Here is a 23,692-nt window from a genome sequence, read left to right on the forward strand (position 1 = left end):
TTTTGCAATCATCGTTAGTATTTTAAAGTGCTGCCAGATGTTCTATGAAGTTGATTTTTGAATTATGTATGTTCCCACATATGTACAATCAGTCCAACCTATTGGGTCGATCGTTATTTGTTCACAGTATTCATTCATTAATTTAATTTAATGAGATTAGTTGGAAATTGGATACATATTGTTTTCACGATATTTGTTTTACTATTTCAGAAATTTCATATGTTTGGAAGTTTTGGCATAGCTAACTTTTTGTAGATTCAGTCGTTTGCCAGCACTGATTACCAACCGCGCCAAATCAGCTGTGTGGTAATAACAGCGCCAAAGCACTGCCGCGTACTTAAGCTGCAGCATTTGTTTATCCTGTTTTATATTAAGTGGTAGTCGAGTCATACGAATTAAATGATGCGTACAGATGCATTATTTTCTTGTTTTTTAATTATATTTCAAAACGTGTGCTGCCAGAGTGGTAGCCATGGCGTATGGGAGGATCCACAAGCCGCCTGGTTACAGCTGGCGCCAGAAGAGCATTATCATGGGGATCAGTGCAGTCAGTGTCCTGCGCCTTCTGTAGGGACCACTGAGGATGCTTTGGCCCTGACATACTTTAGGAAGTTTGTCAACTTGCTATTAAATCGCAAGCGATTGCATGTAAGTTCAATGCCTTGATTCGACCATATTAAGACGCATGACGTCATGTTTACAAACTATTTCAAATAATTTTAGTACAACGAAGCTTCGGCAACGTACAAGCGCTCGCTACTGTTTACATTACTTCCGGCACAACTAGCTGAGCTTGAAGCGACACACGATGTGCGAGATCTGGATGTATTGCTTACGAAAATAATGGAGAATGTGCAGGCCGCGCCTTTGTTTGCCGGCGAGGAAGGCTGTGATTATGCTCACCAGGGGCACGGAGTCCGCGGGCTTGTTGTAGATATATTCAAGGATTTCCTGCAGCTGCTTAAAATATCCGAGGTATAACTTGCCATATTTGACTGTAGTATTATGCTTCGTTAATCTAAACTGCTGTGCTTTAGGTGCAGTTTACATTGTTTGTGCTTCTTGCTATTGTTGCTGGCTGGATTGTGCAAAGGCGTTTCCGGCTTCGTGGCTTAACAGTTGTAATAGGCGGAATTGCGCTTTTTGGCTATTTCCACACTTATCTGGAGTGCAACAGAGTATGTGTATATGTGGTATTTTTAACATAAAGAATTTGATCATAAAACGTCTGTTGACAGAAATTAGAAATAGAACAAATGATTGATGTTCTTGAAAAAAATAACCAGCCTACTTTGGATAACGCTGATCAGTCTTGGTTTGCACGTTTACGAAACCAATTTGTTTCGAGTGGTACTATTGAGGAACAACAAAAGCAACAATTAAGGTGAGTAGCTAGATAAATTATTTAAATGGAGAACTCATTACATTTTCCTTAGAAAACATAGAATCAGAAAAAAATAATAGCTGTAGAATATCTAAGATGCGCCAGCAACATTTTATTTAATTCAAGTTTACGAAAATGCTTTGGTAATTAGCAAGCCAATGTTCGAGCCTAATAAATACAATACAATTGCATTTTAATATTAATCTGTTAATACAAATTAAATTTTTTTCAGAAAATCTAGCAAGATTAACTTAGCATATTGCCGACCCGATCATGTTTTACTGATGTATTTAAATGATCTGTTTCTGAAGCAATTGGAAATGTTTCTCGAGAAGGTTATGCATACCTTAAGTAATTTGCGCTGTAAGTTTTTGTCATTCGTCAGCTAAAAACGTATTAAGTTCTGTTTTATATCACACAGCTGGACTTTCGTTTCCGTACAATTATGTTGCCTTAGTTTCACTTGTCGCTTTGGTGGGCTACATTGTGAAACTTACATTCAAGTATATTCTCAGCCCTAAGGCTTGGGCTGCACTTTTACACAATAAAAATTCTTCCCGAGGAACGGATGTGCAACAGGCCGTTTTAAACAATGAGGCAGGCGGTGATCGTTTATCAGGTGAAAATCTAAAGATGTTACTAAATGTTATAAATGCCACAAACAATGCAACAAATGCGACATCACAGCAACAGCAAAAACAACTGCCGGCCGTATCGGGCGTACAAGAGCTGTTAGAACCTTTAGAAGCTCCAACGTCAGTAGATGCTAAGAAACAGGACGAAAGTTCCAGCAGCACAAACAGTTCGACAGCCGATGCTAAACAACTGGCTTGTTTCACTCTTATTAATGATAGTGATAATGAGAGTGATACAAAGGTGTCCTTAAGTGTTTAAAGCTGTAAAATGTACACTGTATTTTAATTGTCTTAACTAAGTTTTAACCCAGTTTTTGAGCCGCCAACCGTATTGTCATATTATGGCAAATAGTATAAGGTTCGCAAATAATTATTTACCAATTGATATTTGTCGTACTTAAATTTTCTTTATTGGAATTATTATTTTGCGTGTAATTATTCGCTTTTCGCACGATAATTGTTGTTATAAGGTAAATCTTCAACAATAAGATTTCAGTGTCACTTAAAAGGCCTAAAATTTGTTTGCAATTGTATGTATGTAGACTTTAAATATATATTATGCCGGCCTGTTTAGCTGATTTATTTACAACGCCATGCTGCGAAGCTTGCACCATGACACTACATACATACACATGTAATTGTAAGTGTGCCTGTGCATATACATACATGTACATATGTATTTGTAATATATAATGTAAGCAAAAACTTTTATATACGTACTTCCTTTGTATCATGTATAAACATATTTTTTATAAGATTTTAATTACAAATTAAAAAAGAATTTCTGTAAATATATTTATTCGTTGTATTTTAAATCATGCATTCAAATATGTAAATTTATTTATTTTTATTACATTTCACTTGTTATGCAAAACATTGTTATATTATGCATGGCTACAATATGTGTAAATGTAAATATGTATTCCAATGCATCGGCACATACATTTTAATCTTAACCAGCTTGTGGATACGAAAGGCGAACAGATCTAAACACAGTGCCTAAAGAGACATTTAAGATAAGTTTAAGCGAAACGAAACAATAACAAAATCACAAACGATAGGCTAATAAGAATGCAATACCCATGCCATACAATATAATTCATTTTATAATATTGATACGTTTAAGCTAAACTAAACATTGATTGGCATAACCATAATTATAGTAATGGTTGTTTGTTGTATGGCAAACTTAGAAGTTTTCTCTAAATACATAGATTTCAAATCTTATACGCAAATTGGTCCACTATCAAAATCTTGTACAATAATAAAACTACATGAATTCAACAATATATTAGTACACATTTGTCAATAATGTATGTTCATATTGTTGTTCGCTATGCACCACTGTACTTTAAGAATGAACATACGGCTACGGCTCTTCTATTCTGTATTTAAGAAATGAGCAAAGTCATAATTAATATAATTATTTGTATGTATAGCGTGTGCCATGCGCTTTAGCTCTATGAACTTAGCACTTAGGCTATGCAGATGTAAATTATTATTATTAATTTTTTTTGATGGTTGTATTTGTGTTTTCTTTTTTTAATAAAAGCAAACCAATGCCCCTTAATATCAAATAACAGCAAAGGCGAAACAATTAAACCAGCTAATTGATTAAAACTTTTGCCCACATGGCCAACCATTCAAAACTATTCACTACCAATACGCAAGTAAATTGTTTACTTTAGTTATTTGTTTGTTTTTGTTTTTACAAAACAGGCAACTTATATCTTTGCATTTCAAAAATGTATGTTCTCTCTCAAATATCCTTCGATGTATGTTGTTTTTTAAGTGCTTTTTAAATTAATTAATATATAGCTTGATTTTCACATCCCTCTCGGATTCTCTTCTTTTTTTTGTTTTCTTTTCCAATGTGACTAAAAAGTACTCAACATTTGACTTAAGCTACTTTTTGTATATACATACACGATTTGCGCATTATTGTTGTGTTAAATACATACACATATTACATATTATTGAGATATTAAAAACTTCAGCAAATAATTGTAAGTTGTACATATCAATTATAATACAAAAACAGTGTCACATTTAAATTGCGCAAAAGTAAAACAATACAAATCGACAAAAAACCACGCAATTTCATTATTCTCGCTCCCTTTTTTCCTATATGTATGTGTGTGTGTCTATTAAGTTGTGTGTGTTATGTGTTTTGTGTGTGTGTGTTTTTTTTTTTGAGTATTTATACATTTTATTGATGTGTACAAACAATTTAAAATGATGTGCTGATGAAATTGTTCTGCTTTGCTTTTTGGCGGTAAATAGTTATAGAGCAATTTTTGTTTTCTTTGATGTAACGTATGTACTCGTACTTATGAAGAAGTCTGTGGGGGCATCTTTGCCACAATTGGAATTTTGACATGCTGGAGAATGCTTTTCAACTAATTTAGCAAAATATATGTACATATGTATTTGTTCTAAAAAGCTGTATTTCAACTATCCATACCACACTGATAAACTATAGGCCAGATTCCAGTTAAATTATGACGCAAACGCCCCCCAATTGTCTCTGGCGCTACCATACATACTCGTATGTGTATATAGAGTCTTGTAATATAGAAGTTCTGTTAGTATATGCTATAGTAGGTAAATTGTTATGTCTTTAAGTAGGTACTTTGGCTTTCCATTAGAGATATTTATATGTATGTTTGTTGGTATGTATGTTCGTTATGTTTAACTTTCTCTAACTGTTTGCAAGAATGAATGTATGAACAGTATATAACTTGAGTGTGGCATGCAAGTATGTAAATATTCTTTGATATGTATGCAGTTACGTTGCAGATGCAGATTTTGTTTTAGAAAACAGAAACTAAGTCGAATATGCTCTTCTAAGGGACCGATCATAACAATAAATATCAAATAAAAGCAAAATAGCTATGCAAACTATAATCTGTCTAATTAAGTTCCGTCTATGATGGAAAAGTGTAAGCCAGATAGTTAGATACATCCATTTATGTATACATATGTATGAGTGGTATTTCTTCTGTTCTCAGATATCATCAGTCCCCATTATGTATATGTCTGTGTTGTTCTTGTTGCTGTTGTAATTGTATTTGTAGAGCCAATTCCTTTCATTTTCTCCGCTAACGGCTTGCCTTTAGTTAATGGGTTTTAGAGTGTGTGTGCGCGTGTATGTGTGCTTGTGGGTGGGTGGGTGTTGGTTGGTTGAGTATCCGGGTACTACCAGTGGTAAAACATCAACATCACGCTGCGAGTCCCAAACCGAGTATTAGTCCAACCCAGGCCAAGATGTCGTCCATGCCTTACATAACATGACACTTCTCCTTGGCCCCACTGGCGCTCGCCTCCCCATTCTCGGGTATGCCCCCGTTCGTCTCCTTGTTTTTCTTCTCTTTTTTCTGTTTCTTCTGCTTTTTCGTGTCCAATTGCAGCGAAACCGTACGCGTTTTCTCCATGTTCAATAATTCCTGTACAAAAAGCAATTAATTAACATCGATTCAGAATGCAATGCACTGAACTTCGCACCTGGAAGAGCTCGGTCACGTTGTGATTGGTTTTGGCCGACGTCTCCATAAACGATATACTCCAGGTCGTCGCTTGAGTCTGGCCCTCTATCTGTGAGACCTCACGCAGCTCAGCGCTCTCATCGCATTTATTGCCCACAAGCATAACCGGTATATTGGGTATATCGGTTCCCTATTACAAATCATTTCAAAGCAATATAGTATTCATAGATATGTATGTATGTCGGCTTCTCATCTCACCTTCAGTTCCTTTATGAGCGCCCAAATGGGCCGCAGCTCCTCTAAGCTTTGTTTTGAGCACACCGAATAGACCAAAATAAAAGCATGCCCCTTAGATATAGATAGACGTTGCATTGCTGGAAATTGATGCGAGCCGGTCGTGTCTGTAATTTGCAGCGTGCAAATGTTTTTGTTGCAGCTGATAACCTGAAAGAAGCATCCAGAAAACAAACTCTTTATAATTAAACCGCTCTTACATTTAATTATAAATGTTCAAATATGAACATACGTCAAAAGCTGCTGTTAAAATCTAATAGTTGAAAATCAAGCGGGCCACAAGATTTCTAAATCTAAAAAGTGTTTTTCGGCTGTTCTGATTATATATCTTCCCCGTCTCTTTTGACGGTATACTTTATGATATCATGCAGAAATTCTTCACAATGTTTAAGTCACCGATAGACATTGAGTCCAGCAGCATTTCTATTTTAAGCAAATACGCAATTAAAGTTTAAGAGAAAAATTTGCATTACATCTATGATCCACCGGCTCGATCAAGTCGATTGGTTTTGCAATTTAAGATACCATCAACATTGCCACTTTAAATTCGTCTATATATTTATTGGGAACTAAAAATTCCCTATACTATCAGTTTATTTATTATCATATTAGAGTATATTTGTTATAATTTACTTATGTGTTTGTATTTCAAATATTTCATTTATGATAATAAATTTATACTTGTAATTGTAGGTCACATTTGCGATCACGTTCTATTCGGGGCATTGCTTAATAACAAATTAATGGTTTCCAGCTATCACAACGCTCACCTGTCTATACGTATCCTCAATGGTGGGTATATAGCTCTCGCGAAACGTGCCCTTGATGAAGCGCAACACCAGAGAACTCTTGCCAACGCCGCCGGCTCCAAAGACGACGACACGATAGTCGTTGCTCTGCTCCGGCATGGCACGTGTGACTTGATTCTTTTGTTCCGTCATTTTGAGCCTTTGGCAAGTTTTCAATGTGTGGAATTGCACGCACTTACACTCACAGTCACGCACTGGCTGTGGCTCCCAAGCTCGCTCACTCACGCTCGTCCGGGAAGCTTGCTAGCTGTTTAATGTCAACTGATTGAATGTTTTACTTGAGCTCCATACTTTGGTTTATCTGCAACGACGATTAAGAGCAAATCATGTGTTCATCACGCCGACGCACACAAACGCGCGTGTCTGCCTTTTTGTTCGATAATGTGGGATAAGGATGGGAATGGTGTGGGAGTTTAAGGGTTTTCTGTTAGGTGCCAAACAACACTGATTTTGTTCTTCAACTGTTGTTGTTTGTTTTTGCACATCGATGTGTACGCTAATTCCAGGTGCTAATATTGATTTTTTCAAAATTACCGCAGGTCAGATCGTCACTTTCATCATTGGACATAATGATAAGGCGCATTAAGGTAACGCACTTGCGGATTGTAAAGGGAAGCAGTTGTTTTCGCGGCACAAGTATGTATGCATGTATGTGGGTGTGCACATTTATACATTTGTGTGTGTATGCTGGCGTTGGTGTAGTATAGCGGTCGGTTTGGGGCAGGGCAGGACAGGGCACAACATGAAAGGAAATGGAAGGGTACGCTTATAAATATTCGCTTTGAAGTGCAAGCGTTTTTTGTGCTTAAACTTCGGTAACTAAAATAAATGCGTAGGCTTACTAAATATACACACGCGCACACACACGCATATGTGCATACACACATACATGCATATACATACACAGGTATATGTGTATATACATATATCGTTGCCTAGTTTTGGGGGAACACTGTCGGACAAATGGCGTGTTTGTTAGGCTTTGGCTTATTTGGAAGGGGTCGCAGGTTAAAGTTGCCACTAACTGTAACTGTTCACTTCCGCGGGCTTTGTCCTGATACTGCTGCCAACACCAACGCCAACGCCGACGTCAACGCCGCTGCTGCTGCCACTTCCTGTGCCTACGCAGCCGTTGTCGTTTTCACTGTTTTGTTCGTTTTGTTTTCTTTCCCACGCACAGGCACACAAATACACACGTATCCACACACACACACACGCATACGCATACGCACACGCACACCCACTCTCTCCAATACTAATACACGTACTTTGTAGCCCGTTCCCGTTGTTGATTTTTGCCTTATTTTATTTTGGCTTGGATTTATCGATTTTATATGTGTTGCAGTTTCAGAACACACACACACACACATCCGCACCCACAAAAATACACGGCAAACACAAAACAAATTAGAGAATAAGAATATTCGTTGCTCCTTATTATGCTAAGATTGCCTGAGTGTGGCTGGTTGCCTTTTGGCTAAGTGAAGCGTTTTAGATTTACTTGCAGCCTTTGCATTTTCGTTGCAATTGAATTCGTTGCAAAAATGTCGCAGCAGCCGTGCTGTGGAATCGGAAAAACACTGGCGCACAGGCAACTGACTAGCCAGCTAGTCCCCATACAGCGCAGGCGGCCAGAGCGACGTTCAGACAGACAACAACGGCAACATTGGGAACGTTGCTGTACGATAAGAGGCGCACACGCCCGCACGCCCTCCGCCCATTCAGCAGCAAGCATTTTCTGGCATTTGCGCACTGCGAACACCAATAGTGGCTAAAAGCTTATCCGGGACACAAACCACTATAAGCTTTCGCTCGCTTTCCCTTTGCACACGGCTCTAACCCATGCCGGCCGGCCGGCCGGCTAATGTGTCGTTTTCGTCGTCGTGTGCAAAACTAGAATCAAGCGCCGTGTGGAAAGCCGCGTTTCTTAAGTGTATAAAATCGGGCAACATCCACAATTCGACATCAGTTACGCTCTGCAGCAAAGGTGAATCATCTAAGTTGAAGAAAAACCAACAAGTTTTTTCAAAGTTTCCCCCCAGTTGTGACACATAAAAACAAATCTGCAAGATGCCTTGCCCATGCGGAAACGGTAAGATAACTCTAATCCTTCATTATCCTTGTATAATCGAGGTGTCCTTTCGGCAGGTTGCAAATGCGCCTCCAGCCCCAACAAGGAATCCTGCAACTGCGGCACTGACTGCAAGTGCGGCACCGAGAACAAGTCCAAGTGCGGTTGCTCCAAATAAATTGAATGCGGCAGGGGTTTGACTTGACCAAAAGGGACAGCTGTCGCCCTGGTCGGTACATATGTACCGACATTTTCGCCTATACACCTACTTATAAGCATACAGACTTTGTATGTACACTCTTTATTTATTCTTCAAAATTATTAAGTTCTCTTTTTCTACATTTGAATAATGTCCAATAAAGCCAATTTCTATTGAATGTGTCTCTTGATACTTGTGTACTTTGTCTGATCTCGTGCACGTAATCAGCATACATACATTTGCAAACATACATATGTACATATGTATATCTGTATATCTGTAGTGTACTGCTCGAACGTTTTGTGGGTTATTTGAATTTTTTGTGAGCATTTTTTTCTAATTTTATGTTGCAACGCTCTTTCTTTCGGTATACGCTGACGTTTGTGTTCTAGAAAGATTCGAGTCGCAACCTTCAATTTAGGGCAAGGTTGGGTGATGAAGACCTCTGGAGCTATGTATGTGACTCGAAGTACCTACAAAAGTTGACTTTGAAACAAAAAAGTCCGTCAGAATCAAAATATACTTATGACCTAGATGTGACAGCATAAGAAAGTTTGTCATAAGTAGTATATTGAAATTGCAATTGAAATAAAAGGTAACACTAATTTTTAAACTTTTGAAAGCTTTGTTAAACATAGATTCAAATAAAATACTCATACCACCCGTTGTCCTGATGGTTTCAGAACTATGTATTTGCAATTGCACATAAGGAAAGGTATATATGTATATACCTCATATGTTATAACATATAACAACAATATGTGAAGTATCCAAATCGTGTTGTTTACAAACCCAGCACTTAATTAGGTTAAAATGCAATATTAATTAATGTGTACTCGTTTCGTATACGCCGCGTTGTTATGGAATGCGGTTGTATTTAACTCTGTGTTTATTAAAAAGAAGTTCAGTTTTTAAATACCGCTCTGCAGGTCTCCAACATAGGGATAAACAAGTTCCAAGCTAAAAGGAAACCAATTTTTGTTCATACAACCACAATTTTTCTTCCTTCTCTGTCTATTTGAACAGTAAGATACATACATATATACATACAGTGGGCTGATCCAGAAGGTTCCGAAACATTGGCGTAGCTGAGCTAGCCCTGAAATTGAGCCATAGAGTTTCAGTTATTCAAAGGTTTTCTTCGAAGTTCTGAAACTGTTCAAACGCACCGCTCAGCAGCTTGTAGTCTAATTTATCGCAACGTTTTCACATCACTTAATGAAATGTGAGAACGGCTCAAACATACATATGTACATATATATACACACATACATGCGTACTTGTGTGTACATCATGTTGACTCATGCCAAGTAATTCAATTCAAAGAAAAAACAACCCTAAAGGTGCGTCTTAGGCCAGAAGCCACCTTTTGCCATTAATCCCGATAAGTTCCGCTATAAACACCATACATGCATATGTATATACTTTATTTATCAGTGTGTAGTGATATCGTTGAGCTTCTAAGACGCAATAGGACCACGCAGACACAGAATATATATGTACATACGTACATATGTATGTATAAGGTTGATAAATTGTTTTTATTATCTTAACAGAGCCTACGAATGCAACTTAGGTGGTAGTACTGCCTAATGCTAGATTATAAATTTTTATGGAAGAAATACATACAAAACAAACAAACATGCATACATACATATGTTTTTATGTACATATAATGCTTGAGTAATACGAGTATGCGTGATTTGTAATAAGTACAAATACATACAAAGTGTACGTAATGGGTATGAGAACATACGAGCTATCAGCTATCAAGAGAGTAAAAGATACTCATATCAGGTAAGTGGTTCATAACGTTCAGGTATGTATATACGTATGTATGTATATAGAAGGGGGGATGGATGAATGGCCTTCGTTAGTGGGAGCCCGATGGGTCTATTTGATAACAATGTTCTGTGTTAGCCTCTTCACAAAGTCCACGTTCAGAAAATTGGCCATCAGTGTGAGCACCGACTTCTTGGGGGGACGACAATGGCGCAGCCCGGCCTCCTGGCAGCACACATTGGGAAAACAGTCCAGCGTGGAGGTGCAGGCCTTGGGGTGTAGATCGAAAATGGGCGGTGGCGGTGCCGTGCACTCCAGGTACTCAGTTACTACGGGTGCAAATGAAGGTAGATTAGATATGTAGGCGATGGATTTTAGAAGACCAAGGCTCGCATTGTTTCTTTCAAAGCCACACCATCAGGGCTGGAAATGTGGTTTTTGGAAAGTCCCTCTGCGAGCCCCGGAGCTTTGAACGCACAGTAGTTGAAAGAGCGTCTCACTGGCACTGGCGCCATTTCCAGCTCCGGCTGTGAGGTGCGACAGTAGCGACGGCGTCCATCGGGACAGCAGACACGTGGCCAGCAGTCCTGGTCCGTTTCACACTCCTGCACATCCCACCAGAGCTCCGCCAATGGGCGTGCGGGGCATTTCCGCTGTATTAGACCAAAAATGGCTGCGGAGAGAGAACAAAGTCTGGCATTAGTGGCTTGTCCGAACATCTGCACCTCCTGCTCGCTGTCAACACACGTTCGTGAGGCGTTTCCTCTAGCGGCTTTGGCACGCCCGTCACACAGCTGCTGGCTCCAAAGATGTCGCAGCATAGTTCGTCTCGCTGCCAGACCCCGCAGTCCTTATCCGTCTCGCAGATCTTCGGAAACAGCTGAAAGCGGACTTCGTGTTCGCGCGGGCAATTGAAGCGCACTCGCAAATTCGAGGTGGCTCGCTTATCCTTTTCCTTTTCGTTGCCGGAACCTGTGTCCGACAAGGTCAGTGTGGGCAGTGCTATACGGAACGGACCATCAGTAGATGGACGCACCGTCGAGGTGCTTGTAGCAAATTTGCTTCGGGTGTTTTTTATTTGCTTGAGATAGCTGAGCTTCTCCTGCTTGGAGCTAGGCGCTGTGGATGGCGTAAACTTCTTGGGCGGATGGGGATGCTTCGTAGGAGGGCTACGCGTACTGCTGACAGCCACAATGCTCTGCTGGCCAAAGTTCCAGAAGTTTGACCCAAACAAATTAAAACCGTTGGCTAGACTGGGACGCGGAGCTGAGGAAATAGGAGCGATACCGTTTAGTGCTTCTCAATATGTGTCAGCCATACACTATGCACTTAATGCCCATTTGTAGTTCTGCTCCAAATAGCAAACACTACAAGGCAGCCAAAGCGCAGTTCCCGTCAGAGTCGGTCATGGTGTGCAACCACTTTTTTTTTATATTGTTGCCCATTTGAAAGTGAATCTTTGCAACGCAAAAGTGTAACAATTGCCGTTCCCCATTTGCCCACATTAATCAAAATAAACAGACACCGCACACATACATACAAAGCATGCGCGATTGGTACAATTGAACCTGTCTATAGAGAATGACCCTACTGCCTAAGTATTGGACCTGCAGCTGACTAATGCTTGTTTCAATTGTAGAAAACTCCCAACTGTTTTGCACTCAAAACGATACCAAGAAAGGAATGAAATCGGATGAATATTTACATGAGAACTTATTTAATGTTCCCTTTTCGATCCCTAAGTCTTGAATTTTGGCTTTCATGATCCTGGTATAACTTGATATAAAAATTAAAATCAATTTACCCAACCAACCCCGGAATTAGAGTCCAATTCGGTATCTACAAGAGTTTAGCAATCCAGTCGTTTGAATCCCTTTTATAATTTGAAAATAAATGTTTATAAAACTACATCTAAATAGAATAAAGATATAAAAAGTGTAACAACAACTTTCGTAAAATATATATTAATTTTTTTTAAAAGATATTTTATTTCAGTTTATTTATCTCCAATTTTTTGTACCGAACGAGAGATTCTTTCGAATTAATTAATTATATATTTTAATCTTATTACAATTCTATCTTACTGATTTTGGGATTCGCTATAGCAAAGTTTGACTGTACATTCATGTAGTACATGCTTTTAAGCAGCAACGTCCGTTCATCATTCACAGCTATTATATTCGCCCGCCCGTTGCTGTTGCCACAAATTCATTCCCATTCGCACACTCGATGTATATACTCGTATAGTATATGCTCGTATACCTACTATACTATCGGGCATTTTGTTTTTATGTTTTCTTTGTTGAAGCGTGGAAACGTGGAAACGCAATAATCGCATTGCAATTATTGCCACTGCCGCAAGCGCCTCTCATTGCAACAGTTTATAGGACGGGGAGGCAGCTGAGAAAATCCGCGAGATCCGAGTGCGACAACAAATGCGAGCATCACCCAACAGCGCCGACCCAAATGCTGCCCATTAACTTCAATGACAATTTATAGTATAGTACATACAAATACATATGTACATATATATGCCTATGCCTATCTTAAAATTTCCGTATCATAAAGCGCGTTAATTGTGCGCCAAGTTCAGGGCATAAACAAATTGGGGTTTACAGCAGGTTAGGGTCGAATATTGAAGATCATAAATCGCGTAAGCTAAAACCCGCACATACACGAACATATAAGAACTTAAGCATTACGTTTGATAGAACAGGTCGAAAGAGACACAAATGTAGAATATAAATAAATATAGAAAGAAAAAATACATTATATTGATATAAAAACTCTTGTCTATTTTGGCAACGATTTTAAGTGATTTACCTAAGTTATTTCTCTGAAAATTAGCTTTATCAACCTAATGCTTAATAAATAGTGCTAATGGTATTAATATACTGGTTGCTGCAAAACTCAATAATTCTAGACACCTACTGTAGTACAGAACAATTCATTTTTCGTAAAATTCCATGAAATTTTCGACTAAAAAAGTAACCCGCGTAAGCACTGCAATAATCAGATTTGATACTCTGTGTAGCATCCAAAGTGTGGGCGGCTATTTTTTTAAAATCTACTTTGGAAATAAAATAAAAACATTGAATAGTAATTGAAAAAGTTCCTCCGTACAACTGTATAATTTTTGGTATCATTGAATTTATTATAACACATGTGTAAAAATTGTGTTTTCAATTTCCCCACCATATTTGAGCTCCGCAGCAGGAGTCGTTTTCGGGGAATAGCCAGCACCTGTACTAGTTTCCCAAATTTTACAATATATGACGTATATAGGAAAACAAATAAAATAGAAAAACAAGAGAAAGGAAAAAGCAACATCTCTAAAGATTAAACTAGGGATTTTTATTGGTTGAAGAACCAAATGACCAAGTGTGGAAAATATAACAGAACACAGAAAAACTTGTTAGTAGTAAAGTAACTAAGAATATAACCCACACTCCAGCGTTACAAGCTTTATTTATTTAAAGATGAAAATTCAATTACAAGTTAGTCGCATTCTCTTTGAAATTGTTTTGGTGCCGAAAAGTGCATATTAATTTCTATTTTAGATTCAATACCAGCGACCGGAATATTAAGCTTCGTCTCCCATTTCAGTTTAAGCAGCATTTGTCCGCACAACTGACCCTCTGTGTGCAGCAATATATCGACCGACAGACCCACTGTCCGTTTCTGTCTCCGTTCGTCGTCTTATCAAGGTCGCGCTTGCAGTCGCAGCTACTAAGCGAATTTGAAAGCTACCCTGCTCCAATTATTGACGCCACATAATTAACCTGCGCACCAAAAGTCGCACACATTCATTCATACAGACATACATATGCACATTCATGCATAGTTACATACGTACGCATATATTGGTGTGTATGTAAACTAGTTTGGCATGTAGTGGATAACTTTATCGACTAGACAACTTCTTAATTTCTAGATGGCAATCGTCATCGTTGATGTTGCATTTGCCAATCTTTAAAACTGAAAGCTAGGTCAGTGCCAGCGCCAAGTCGAATGTCTTTGGTTTGGCCACCAAGGCGTTGCATATGGACATGTGACTAAAGTCCAGTTGCAGCCACTTACTTGTTGTTGTAGTGGATGTCATGGTTGTGGATGTTGTAGTCGTCGTTGTTGTTGTGCTGTTGGCTTTGGCTGCTGGTCTGCGTCGCATTACAATCTGCGTGCGCCTGCGCTTTGCCTTGCCCTCGTTACCGTAACCGCTCCTGTGCTCCTGAACAGCATCGTTTGCAGGCGCTGGCGAAGGCAACTTATATTGTGCAACCACATCATCACTGCCCCCGCTACCGCTGAGCAATCTATTGCTTTTTGTACGGGAACTACTGCTGTACAGTTTCAACTCCTCCTCCGATTGCGTCTCGGTTGCATTTTTTGGGCGCCGCGCTCTTTGGCGCAGCGATGTCGACGCTGCTGTTGCATAATTTGCCGAAGCTGCTGCTGCAGCAGCCAAAGCTACAACACAGACACAGATGCTTAGCACTTGCAATTTCATTTCGCACCTCTAACAAGGTCAATGTGAGCGAGCAGACCTTTGCGATGGGAGCGACTATAAATCGGCTACGCATCTATTGAATGATGTGCCACTTTTCGCAGTTGTAAATCGTAAGACAATACCACCACACGCAACAAATTCACATTTTCGACAGATCACGACTTTAAAATACACACGCTTTAATACTTTGCGCGTTACGTTGTTTGAGCTGCGAACGCTCAAGCCCGACTCAATTGGCAAGTGTGCAAAAAAGTAAATTTTGGCAGCGCAAGTTGAAAAGAAAACAGACAACATCAACAGCTGAGCGCAAAAGAGAGCGCGTACTCGCTCTTTGCCGCAGAATCTTACAGTGGGGCAGTAAGCAAACAGGTTTATCGTTCGTGCAGCCAATCAAGTGCTGCTCACCAAGCTTGCCAAGTGATACCATTGCAACCTCTTTAGCAGTGCATATTTAGAGAAATAAGGAAGTACCGCTTAGTATTCAACTCGCTTCCGCCTTTGCAGCTGGTAAGTGGGTTGATAACAGGAGCTACATATTGTCACGTACTGTGAAATTGGGAAAGGTACAAGACAGTCTGATACATTTCTTGTTATAGATTTAATCATAGGGAGATTTAAAGTTTACAACATTTACATGAGAATCCTTCGTAGAAGGCAATGCGATGGGTATGTGTTTGTCTGGTTGTATATCCGCTTATTGTAACACTTAACTTTTAGCTTGTAGAATGTAATCGATACAGATCCAGAGCGCTTTCACAAATTCTTTCATTAGCTTTTGCATTCGTTTAAATCTCCAAATGATTATGCTGTTGTTGCTTGTTGTTGCTGTTGCCGGCATATTAATATACGCAGTCCCATCTTAAAATTTTGGGACTACTTATATTAATATGCCTATTTTATTTTAGACATGTGCATGCCTAGGTTTGAAGTAGACATTTAGTCCAGCTGCAAGGTACAAAAGATTAGTACTTTGAATATCCACAAAACTACATACTTTTACGCTCACCTTCTTGAAGCCAATGTCGCTGGCATATTCTCTGAAGCACTGACGGCAAATGTTAAGACCATACTTGCGGATCAATCCGTGGCGGTTGGAGCACGCGCGGCTGTTGATTAATGAAACAATTTTATTAATAAGGTAAGAACACAGTTGAGTGAGGGTTCTATAGTCTATATGTAAACGTTCGAAAGTTCATGCATACATTCTTATGTAGGTACATAAATACAAACATACATACATATCCATATGTACATATCATGGCTGTTGCTACAGCGGACCGCGTCATTGTATAAACAAAGACAGCTGCCCGTTGCATCATTTTGTTTTGGCCACCCTCAATTAAGGAAATAGTACACATGTTTAATATATTTCCGTACTCAACCGGGGGCAGAGACGTGAAAGCAGATATTATTGTGTTGCACCATGCTAATTGGGGGCATGCCTAACCTCACTTTCTAACAGCATGCAAAATATGCAGAAAATACATGACATGCACTAAAGGCATTTATTTATTTTTATATTTTTTCGACGTGGAGTTGTATGGGGAACCTTTCTATTCTTACCAGCAGCGGGAGCCTTGGCCGTATTTGCGTGGATGCGAATACCAGAGAGTAGCGAAACCCATGTTGGCGATTGTACAAAATCGGAAAGAAAGAAATATGGTCGTTGCGTTATGGATGTGAGAAAACAACGATAGGTGTTGCTAATCGATATTTGGTTGTGTGCATATCGATGAATGAAAATTGTTTAATTTGAAAATTAAAATTGTTACACAACATTGCCAACTAACCATAAGAATGCAAATTGACAGAATTCGCGGAAATAAATTCCATGCAGTTGATACAAATTATGTTTAGAAATAAAGTGATGGTGGAGTATGCTTATCCATGACGACGACAACTTTGGCATTTTCGTTGTTTTCCATGGATGGCGACGGGGGTTCAAAAATACTTGTCGAGTTCATAGTCATGCCTTGCATAGACATTGGCATCGGCATGTCCGGGCTTGTGGTTGGGTCCTGATAAACAATCATTTGGGAATCCACATTGTTCAGGGACATCGGTACACCTTGCACCAACTGTGGCAGCATGCTCTGGATGTTTTCAAAACTGCCCGGTACATACTCATTTACAGCACCCGCAAACATTTCACCTTGCGGTTGTGGTAGCATAGCAAACGGTGGAGATGGACCCATATTGTTAGTGTTGACAGTCATATCAAGACTTGAGCACCCAGAATGGTGCTCTTGCAACTTCTTGGCCTTTAAGGCTGCAGCTGCAGCAGCCGATTCCAGTTGGAATTTCTGCATTTGCATCATCAAGCGAGAATTGGCATCTAAATGGGCGTGGCGAGCACGAATGTGCTTGTCACGATCACCCCGCTGCCTAAACGTCTTAGTGCAAAATAGACAGCTGTAGGGCTTCTCGCCAGTGTGTATGCGCTGATGGTTTTTCAATGCATCAGCGCGATAGAAACGCTTGCCGCATTCCTCACACTCGTACCGACGCTCGCCACGATGAATAAGGCGGTGTTGGTAGAAGACCGAGCCGGTGAGAAAGCGTTTACCACAAACTAGACAGTGATATGGACGCTCTCCAGTGTGGCATTTGCGTATATGATCATTAAGATCCGGGCGAATGGTGAATTTACGACCGCAGCCATCTTCTTGACAAACAAACGGCTTGACACCTAGAACAATAATTCAATTATTAATGATAGGTAATAATAATGGAATCTTCACTTACCCTGATGGAAGCGTAAGTGCTGCCACAAGTGACTGGATTGAGTGTAGGATTTGCCGCAAATATCGCACAAATACTGGCGCAGACGACCGCTGCCAGAGCCACAATTGCGGGCGTCCTTCTCGCGTCTTTTCTTGTTTAGGTGCTTCTCCTCGTAGTGCGGTTGTATCTCATGGGCATACTCGAAGTTAACTTCGCAAAACTCGCATGGCAGAAGAAGTTGAGTTCGGTCAATGCTCAAACGTGGGAAATAATGGAAACATGAGTAGCTGTAATTTGGGCCAAATTAAGAACGGAGATCAAAGGCAAGCCACCCACATACCGATGCTCCTGCAATAGCTCCGAGTTATTAAACTTCAGCTCGCACACATTGCAGACGAAATAACGGTTCAATGAGACTTGATTGGCCTGCTTTAAGCCCTCGCGCATAAACACACAATCAGCCTGAAAGTGCGTGCTGGCCTCTTTGGAGGTGTTCATGCAAATGTCGCAAGCGGAGCACTCGAAGCGACGCTCCGGCAAGTGAGTGGCCGAGTGGGCCAGTAGGTGCCCTATATCAGCAAAAATGTAATCGCAGAACTCGCATTGGAGGACGCCGCTTAAGATAACGGTCGAAAAGAATATGTTGTCCGTTTCTTTGTCTGGATTTTCCTGCTCGGCTTTGACATCGGTGACTTCTACCAATTGTTCGGCCACATTCATGAGCTGCGCCAGCTCGGTGTAGCTCAGTTCATTAGTGGAAGACGCCTCTGGTTTGGGGGATGACTCCGGAAAATGGACAAGCGAGTGTTCCAGTGCCATTTTGATCTCACAAAAGATGCGTCCGCAAGGCTCACACTTAAGCACAACACGAAGACCGTGCACCACTGTGTTACTACCAATGGAGGGTGCAGCCAGCTGTGTCGGTATCAAGTCGAGCGCATGCTTTTCCATGTGCCGCACTAGGCCGGAAGCGTGTACGAACTTTCGCTCGCACATAGAGCACTCGTTGGGTCCCTTTGTTGGCTTTTTGGTACGTGAGACGTCAAAGCCAGTCTTAATGTCATATCTAAGCTCATCCTTCATAAAGCGACGAATGCGTACTTGGTTCTCTAGGATAACGCGCTCACTGGCAGGTTTCTTAGGCGGAGCGGCTACGGTTGCCAAACGTTTCTCCTGGGAGGGTGGTACCTCAATCAGAGCTTGATTGCCATCATAGTCACAAGTATGGTTCTGAAAGGTTAAGATCTCAAAAAGCCCTCCGCAGTTGGAACACTTAATAATACCACAGGCATTGGAGGATGGCAGCGACTGACGTGGAGCTGCTGTAACAGAGTCCAGTTAGATTGAACCTGCTAGTACCTCATAACCTCACCAATTACCTTGAAAAACAGTCTCCTCTGTGGTCATCTTATTGTTGGTAACACCCGCTAGAAAATCGCGTATTTTCATTTGCTCAGCCTCTGGATCAAAATCCGGATCGGCCTCTTGCAAAATTTGTTTCAGGGCCGGATCGGCCAGTGTACGCTCTACAGCCACTTCCGTTGGAATTGGCATGGCTACCGGTGGGGCAAAGTACTTAGATAGCTCCTCGTGGCTTATGATGCGCTCTACGTTGCCATCGCTTTCGTTGGACACGAGAATTGTGGCTCCGACCTCTAGCTCACTGGGCATTATCATCGTTTCCGCCTCCACCTCAATTTCGGCCACAGTATAGCCATCGAACTGATCAAAGGACTGAATATTGCCGTCCATCTTACCGATTTAATTCAAATTAATTTTACTTAAACAGCACTTCTGTGTGCTTTCAATGCTCGTTCTAAAATGAATTGGCAGAAAATCTCTCGGTTGACAGATCTTACAAAATCAAATGTGCTACAAAATTTGACTGAAGGGACTAGGAGTCGTAAACACTGACTGATTCGACTTTGCAACACACTTTCAATATATTATTTCGATTTTTAATCATAACAACCAGGAACACCAATCTTGGTATGTAAGCATTACATAGTAATACTATATGTAGCCCATTATTTCATAAAACTGCAATAGGGAGTACCGTTGCCAAAAGCTATGCAAAAATATGTCTCCAATGACCATATTGTAATTAAATGAAATTTAAATAAGTATAGGGTTTGTGGAGGAAAAAGGACAATGCTGTAATGTTAATTGATAATTATATATTACTGTATTGTGTGATTCCATTCTTAAAAATGGAATTCACATGATGGTGCCGTTCTATTTATGCATAGTTGATCATTTTTTACAGAATTTCTAAATCGATTTTAGCAATTTGTCCCATGACATTCTCATTAACTCATTTTGTGCCGCTTTATTCGTAAAATTTTAAAAAGTAGAATATTTTTTTCTTATTATTCCACAAATGTATTGGAGAGGTTAGCCATGATTCAATTTTTCTTTTACTTTTTAGCATTTGTTATGTTATATCCACATATAATTTCTGCAAATGTGAGTGTTGTTTAAAAAAAAATATGACAATTAGAGCTCCGGATACATTTAATTTCCACATGCAACTACAATGCATAGATTGACGAGGTTGTGTTGGGCAATAGCGTAATCGAAAACCTGGAAACCCTGCTGAAGAAAGTGGAAGAAAGACAAAAGCACTTGTACCGAAAATATCACAAATGTTCAATGTATGTAATTTTAGCTTTCAATATCGAATTTATCAATTACGAGCATTCCTCATCTAGGTCCATCGATACTTATTTCAATTACGAGAATCCCGAGTTGGTATGTATGTATTAACATAACAAAGAATGCGTAACATCAAAAATTAACATTTGTTAGGATCCATATGGTGCTGGTACATTACTGAGTATCGAGAATCATTTAAAGTTTCTAAAGCAGATTTCTAAGGATGGATGCAGAAAATCAAATCTTAAGCCATCGTTTAATTACAGGTTGGCTATAATGTAACAAAGTTACAATGAGAATGAGGCTAATTATTGATATGGTTTCAGAAATCCAGGAGGTGTTTATGCAAATCCACGTGTCCCACCGAATCAATTTTTCGGTCAAATTCGATACGAGAACGATGTGGAACCGGAATAGTTTGATATTATATATAATATTGTGTAAGCTGCTTCTTTACAAGCTTTGGAACATTTTATTTTTTGGTGTGGACGAGGTATACCAAAAATAAACGTCAGAAATGTTTTAAGATTAACAGCATTTAGCATTATTTTTTTTTAAATTAGTTTAATTGTTCAGTCAATGGTCAAGCTTCGAAAATTATGAAGAAACAAAAGAAGAATCGCTATATATATTTACACCTATTGTTTATGTTTTTGTATGGCTCAAACTTTCATAAGTTTACCAACGCCTAGGTGATTACTGTCTAAGCTTATCAGCGCCGCCGTTCAAGATAACCAGAAGTTCGCAAAATGAGTAAACAGTAGACCACAGAATGACATACCGACTGGGTTAATCAGTCGGACAAATTTACTCGAGTTGCTTGGTTACAATACGGCCAAGTTAGTTTCGCTCAGTCCGGCTGGAATTTGGCAGCTCCTAAACAAGTGAGAGACAATTTCGTGGTATTGGAACGTCGTTGAAGGTAACCAGCTTTGTTTTTATCAAAGTGATGGGAATTTTTTCCTATTATATGTCTAATAGGCCTGGTGATTCACTGTATAACACCAGCACTAGTGCAAAAATGCGAATCCCATGTTGATAAATAAGTTGTACCAACACTGACACATCTTATCTGTGAATTGCCAGAAGATAATGCGCAAGTTTGGAGGTGGTACCTATACTCTATATACTATAAGTGTAATGCGACTCTAAATGTAGTGATTTGTCCACATACATATCCATATCGCATTTCAGTTTTCGACCCAACATGGACAGTAACTATATCTCCGAGCCTGTGGAATTCAGGCAGTTGGAGGGTAATGCCATAGACTTTCGCAAAACATTTGATCTGCGCGGCCATGGCACTGACGAAATGCTAATGCTGTATCTGCGAAAGGCCAATTTACCGGATAACGTAAATCTTATATCAGCCGAACAAAGACGTACCTATATTTACGACATAATTAGGAGCAATAAAGGGCCTGGCTATTGGGTGGTAATTGCCAATGGACCTGCATATTCATACCATATGAATTGCTCTGTCTTCTCATTACTATTTAAACTGAACAAGTAACTTTTTTCTTTTAGCCACGTTCTAATGAGGTGAGCAGCGACGTCTTTTCTAATCCACCACCTGCAGTTCGCCCACCGACTCGAGCATCACCCTCACCAAACACCTTTCGCCGTACGTTGGTCAATCCGGATAGCAATAACAACATTCAAAGCATGAGCTCTTCATCGTCCTCGAACAGCTTGCAAAGTGGAAAAAGCTCACACAATGCTTCGCCGGCTTCCAGTTTCTCCACCAACGTCGTTGTCAGCTCTAAGGGTTCAAAGTACGAAATAGGAGGACCAATTCATTTTCAACATGTTGCAGGTGATGTGACGCGCGATCGGACTCGCAATGCCTTCGACCTGAGTGCCAACTCCAATGACAATGTGCTAAAGAAGTATATGATTGAGCATGGCATAGCTGAAGAGGATATTAATGGTATGCGACGACAGGATGTGATTAAAAAGATCGTGCATTCCAACTTTACCTGGATAGTACGTACAGAGAAGTCCCTTAAAATTATCAACTAACAATGCATATGTTTTTCCGTTAGCCTCCAAAGCAAAAGCCAAAGCAAACACCACCACCGCTCGTTTATGCGACGATATCGACCAATAACCAAATAACACCACCGGAATCGCCGGTGCCGGCAGAGCCCAACGACCCAACCTCAGCATTTTCCAATTATATTTCACTAACGTCACGATTCGCTGATATTAGTGATATGCCCATTCCCGAGCAGGCGGGTGGGAAACAACAGACGAATAACTGCACAACCATCACTGTACCAATCGCGGTGGAAGTTAAAAACAAGCCTAAGATACCACCACCACCTTCGGCTGTAAGAGCAACAAATAACCATGCCGGTGCGCTACCTCCAAATCCGGCCCCACCAAAAACACCAGAGAATGTCTATGCGACAATAGCTCCACAACGAAAAGTAGTACCGATGCGTATGGCACCACCACCAACACCCCCCAAACCAAATATAAATAGCTCGCCAACACTAATAGTAAGCAAACCAAAACTACCGACCCAAAAACAATGTAGCCCAACTGCTTCAGTGCCTCCACCACCGCCGCCTCCAATTTCAATTACACAGCAACCACTGGTGGGAAATAGCAATAGTAGTGTACCAGAACCGCCTCCGCTACCCAAAACTGGCGCAGGTCCCCCTCCCCCTCCACCTCCTCCACCCAACTTAACAGCAGGTGCGGGACCAACACCGCCACCACCACCACTTCAAGCTGCAACAACTAATACGCCAGCAAAAACAGTCGTTTCCAGTGGTGACGATCGTGATGCATTTTTAGAAAGTATCCGAAAAGGCGTAACTTTAAAGGTAAAATATTAGCATTAAGCTTTAGTATCATCACCTATATGGATATCCATAATTGCAGAAAGTTGATCAGAAAGCTGCTACAATTAGCGGGGTGAAACCACGCCCTGAGCGCAAACCACCAACCATGGATTTCTTAAGCGAACTCAAGCTGGGAATAACATTAAGACGCGTAAAAAATCCTGATGATAATCCATACTCCGACAACAATGCGGACGAATCGCAGGCGTAACGGCTACGAACCTTTTTCAAAATAAGGCCTGATATGGCAACGACGCGGTTGCTGTCAAACAAATTTAAACAAAGCGTTGCCAGA

General features: G+C 40.2%; 8 protein-coding genes across 13 annotated transcripts; 4 read left to right on the forward strand and 4 right to left on the reverse strand.

Annotated features, from left to right (window-relative positions):
* Positions 1-176: 176 nt before the first annotated feature.
* Positions 177-2,415, forward strand: LOC115621221. 2 transcript variants are annotated; one of them, XM_030514807.1, is made up of 7 exons: positions 177-648; positions 724-975; positions 1,038-1,178; positions 1,239-1,384; positions 1,617-1,747; positions 1,806-2,003; positions 2,072-2,415. In XM_030514807.1, exons 1-7 carry the CDS (start codon positions 400-402, stop codon positions 2,152-2,154), a joined length of 1,200 nt encoding a protein of 399 aa, XP_030370667.1. In that variant the 5' UTR covers positions 177-399; the 3' UTR covers positions 2,155-2,415. The 2 variants fall into 2 exon arrangements, with proteins under 2 accessions (XP_030370667.1, XP_030370666.1); XM_030514806.1 differs by having other exon boundaries at positions 1,806-2,415.
* Positions 2,416-4,866: 2,451 nt separating this feature from the next.
* Positions 4,867-8,187, reverse strand: LOC115621250 (GTP-binding protein Di-Ras2). 3 transcript variants are annotated; one of them, XM_030514844.1, is made up of 5 exons: positions 8,109-8,187; positions 6,569-6,908; positions 5,763-5,948; positions 5,524-5,694; positions 4,867-5,465 (listed from the first exon to the last, which is right to left on the reverse strand). In XM_030514844.1, exons 2-5 carry the CDS (start codon positions 6,737-6,739, stop codon positions 5,301-5,303), a joined length of 693 nt encoding a protein of 230 aa, XP_030370704.1. In that variant the 5' UTR covers positions 6,740-6,908; positions 8,109-8,187; the 3' UTR covers positions 4,867-5,300. The 3 variants fall into 3 exon arrangements, with proteins under 3 accessions (XP_030370704.1, XP_030370705.1, XP_030370703.1); XM_030514845.1 differs by having other exon boundaries at positions 7,633-8,176; XM_030514843.1 differs by having other exon boundaries at positions 6,569-8,176.
* A 355-nt stretch (positions 8,188-8,542) lies between these two features.
* On the forward strand, positions 8,543-9,067 carry LOC115621327 (metallothionein-1). Its single transcript, XM_030514947.1, has 2 exons — positions 8,543-8,699; positions 8,756-9,067. The coding sequence occupies exons 1-2, from the start codon at positions 8,678-8,680 to the stop codon at positions 8,854-8,856; spliced, it is 123 nt and encodes a 40-aa protein (XP_030370807.1). The 5' UTR covers positions 8,543-8,677; the 3' UTR covers positions 8,857-9,067.
* Positions 9,068-10,287: 1,220 nt separating this feature from the next.
* Positions 10,288-15,350, reverse strand: LOC115620693. Its single transcript, XM_030514063.1, has 4 exons — positions 14,740-15,350; positions 11,407-11,925; positions 11,138-11,332; positions 10,288-10,988 (listed from the first exon to the last, which is right to left on the reverse strand). The coding sequence occupies exons 1-4, from the start codon at positions 15,164-15,166 to the stop codon at positions 10,771-10,773; spliced, it is 1,359 nt and encodes a 452-aa protein (XP_030369923.1). The 5' UTR covers positions 15,167-15,350; the 3' UTR covers positions 10,288-10,770.
* Positions 15,351-15,745: 395 nt separating this feature from the next.
* On the reverse strand, positions 15,746-16,858 carry LOC115621056 (40S ribosomal protein S29). Its single transcript, XM_030514577.1, has 3 exons — positions 16,730-16,858; positions 16,173-16,272; positions 15,746-16,111 (listed from the first exon to the last, which is right to left on the reverse strand). The coding sequence occupies exons 1-3, from the start codon at positions 16,789-16,791 to the stop codon at positions 16,103-16,105; spliced, it is 171 nt and encodes a 56-aa protein (XP_030370437.1). The 5' UTR covers positions 16,792-16,858; the 3' UTR covers positions 15,746-16,102.
* Positions 16,859-16,894: 36 nt separating this feature from the next.
* On the reverse strand, positions 16,895-19,642 carry LOC115620404 (testis-specific zinc finger protein topi). The gene is made up of 4 exons (XM_030513623.1): positions 19,270-19,642; positions 18,231-19,212; positions 17,912-18,177; positions 16,895-17,855 (listed from the first exon to the last, which is right to left on the reverse strand). The coding sequence occupies exons 1-4, from the start codon at positions 19,640-19,642 to the stop codon at positions 17,020-17,022; spliced, it is 2,457 nt and encodes an 818-aa protein (XP_030369483.1). The 3' UTR covers positions 16,895-17,019.
* A 657-nt stretch (positions 19,643-20,299) lies between these two features.
* Positions 20,300-21,077, forward strand: LOC115620447. The gene is made up of 5 exons (XM_030513677.1): positions 20,300-20,356; positions 20,435-20,544; positions 20,602-20,641; positions 20,699-20,811; positions 20,872-21,077. The coding sequence occupies exons 1-5, from the start codon at positions 20,327-20,329 to the stop codon at positions 20,960-20,962; spliced, it is 384 nt and encodes a 127-aa protein (XP_030369537.1). The 5' UTR covers positions 20,300-20,326; the 3' UTR covers positions 20,963-21,077.
* A 258-nt stretch (positions 21,078-21,335) lies between these two features.
* On the forward strand, positions 21,336-23,620 carry LOC115620407 (formin-like protein 3). 3 transcript variants are annotated; one of them, XM_030513626.1, is made up of 5 exons: positions 21,336-21,467; positions 21,740-21,980; positions 22,073-22,531; positions 22,591-23,379; positions 23,438-23,620. In XM_030513626.1, exons 2-5 carry the CDS (start codon positions 21,753-21,755, stop codon positions 23,606-23,608), a joined length of 1,647 nt encoding a protein of 548 aa, XP_030369486.1. In that variant the 5' UTR covers positions 21,336-21,467; positions 21,740-21,752; the 3' UTR covers positions 23,609-23,620. The 3 variants fall into 3 exon arrangements, with proteins under 3 accessions (XP_030369486.1, XP_030369488.1, XP_030369487.1); XM_030513627.1 differs by lacking the exon at positions 21,336-21,467 and adding an exon at positions 21,638-21,653; XM_030513628.1 differs by lacking the exon at positions 21,740-21,980 and having other exon boundaries at positions 21,343-21,467.
* Positions 23,621-23,692: the final 72 nt, after the last annotated feature.

Source organism: Scaptodrosophila lebanonensis, unplaced genomic scaffold (genome assembly GCF_003285725.1).
Source record: "Scaptodrosophila lebanonensis strain 11010-0011.00,11010-0021.00 unplaced genomic scaffold, SlebRS2 tig00000024-arrow-pilon, whole genome shotgun sequence".
Lineage (NCBI taxonomy): Eukaryota > Metazoa > Arthropoda > Insecta > Diptera > Drosophilidae > Scaptodrosophila > Scaptodrosophila lebanonensis.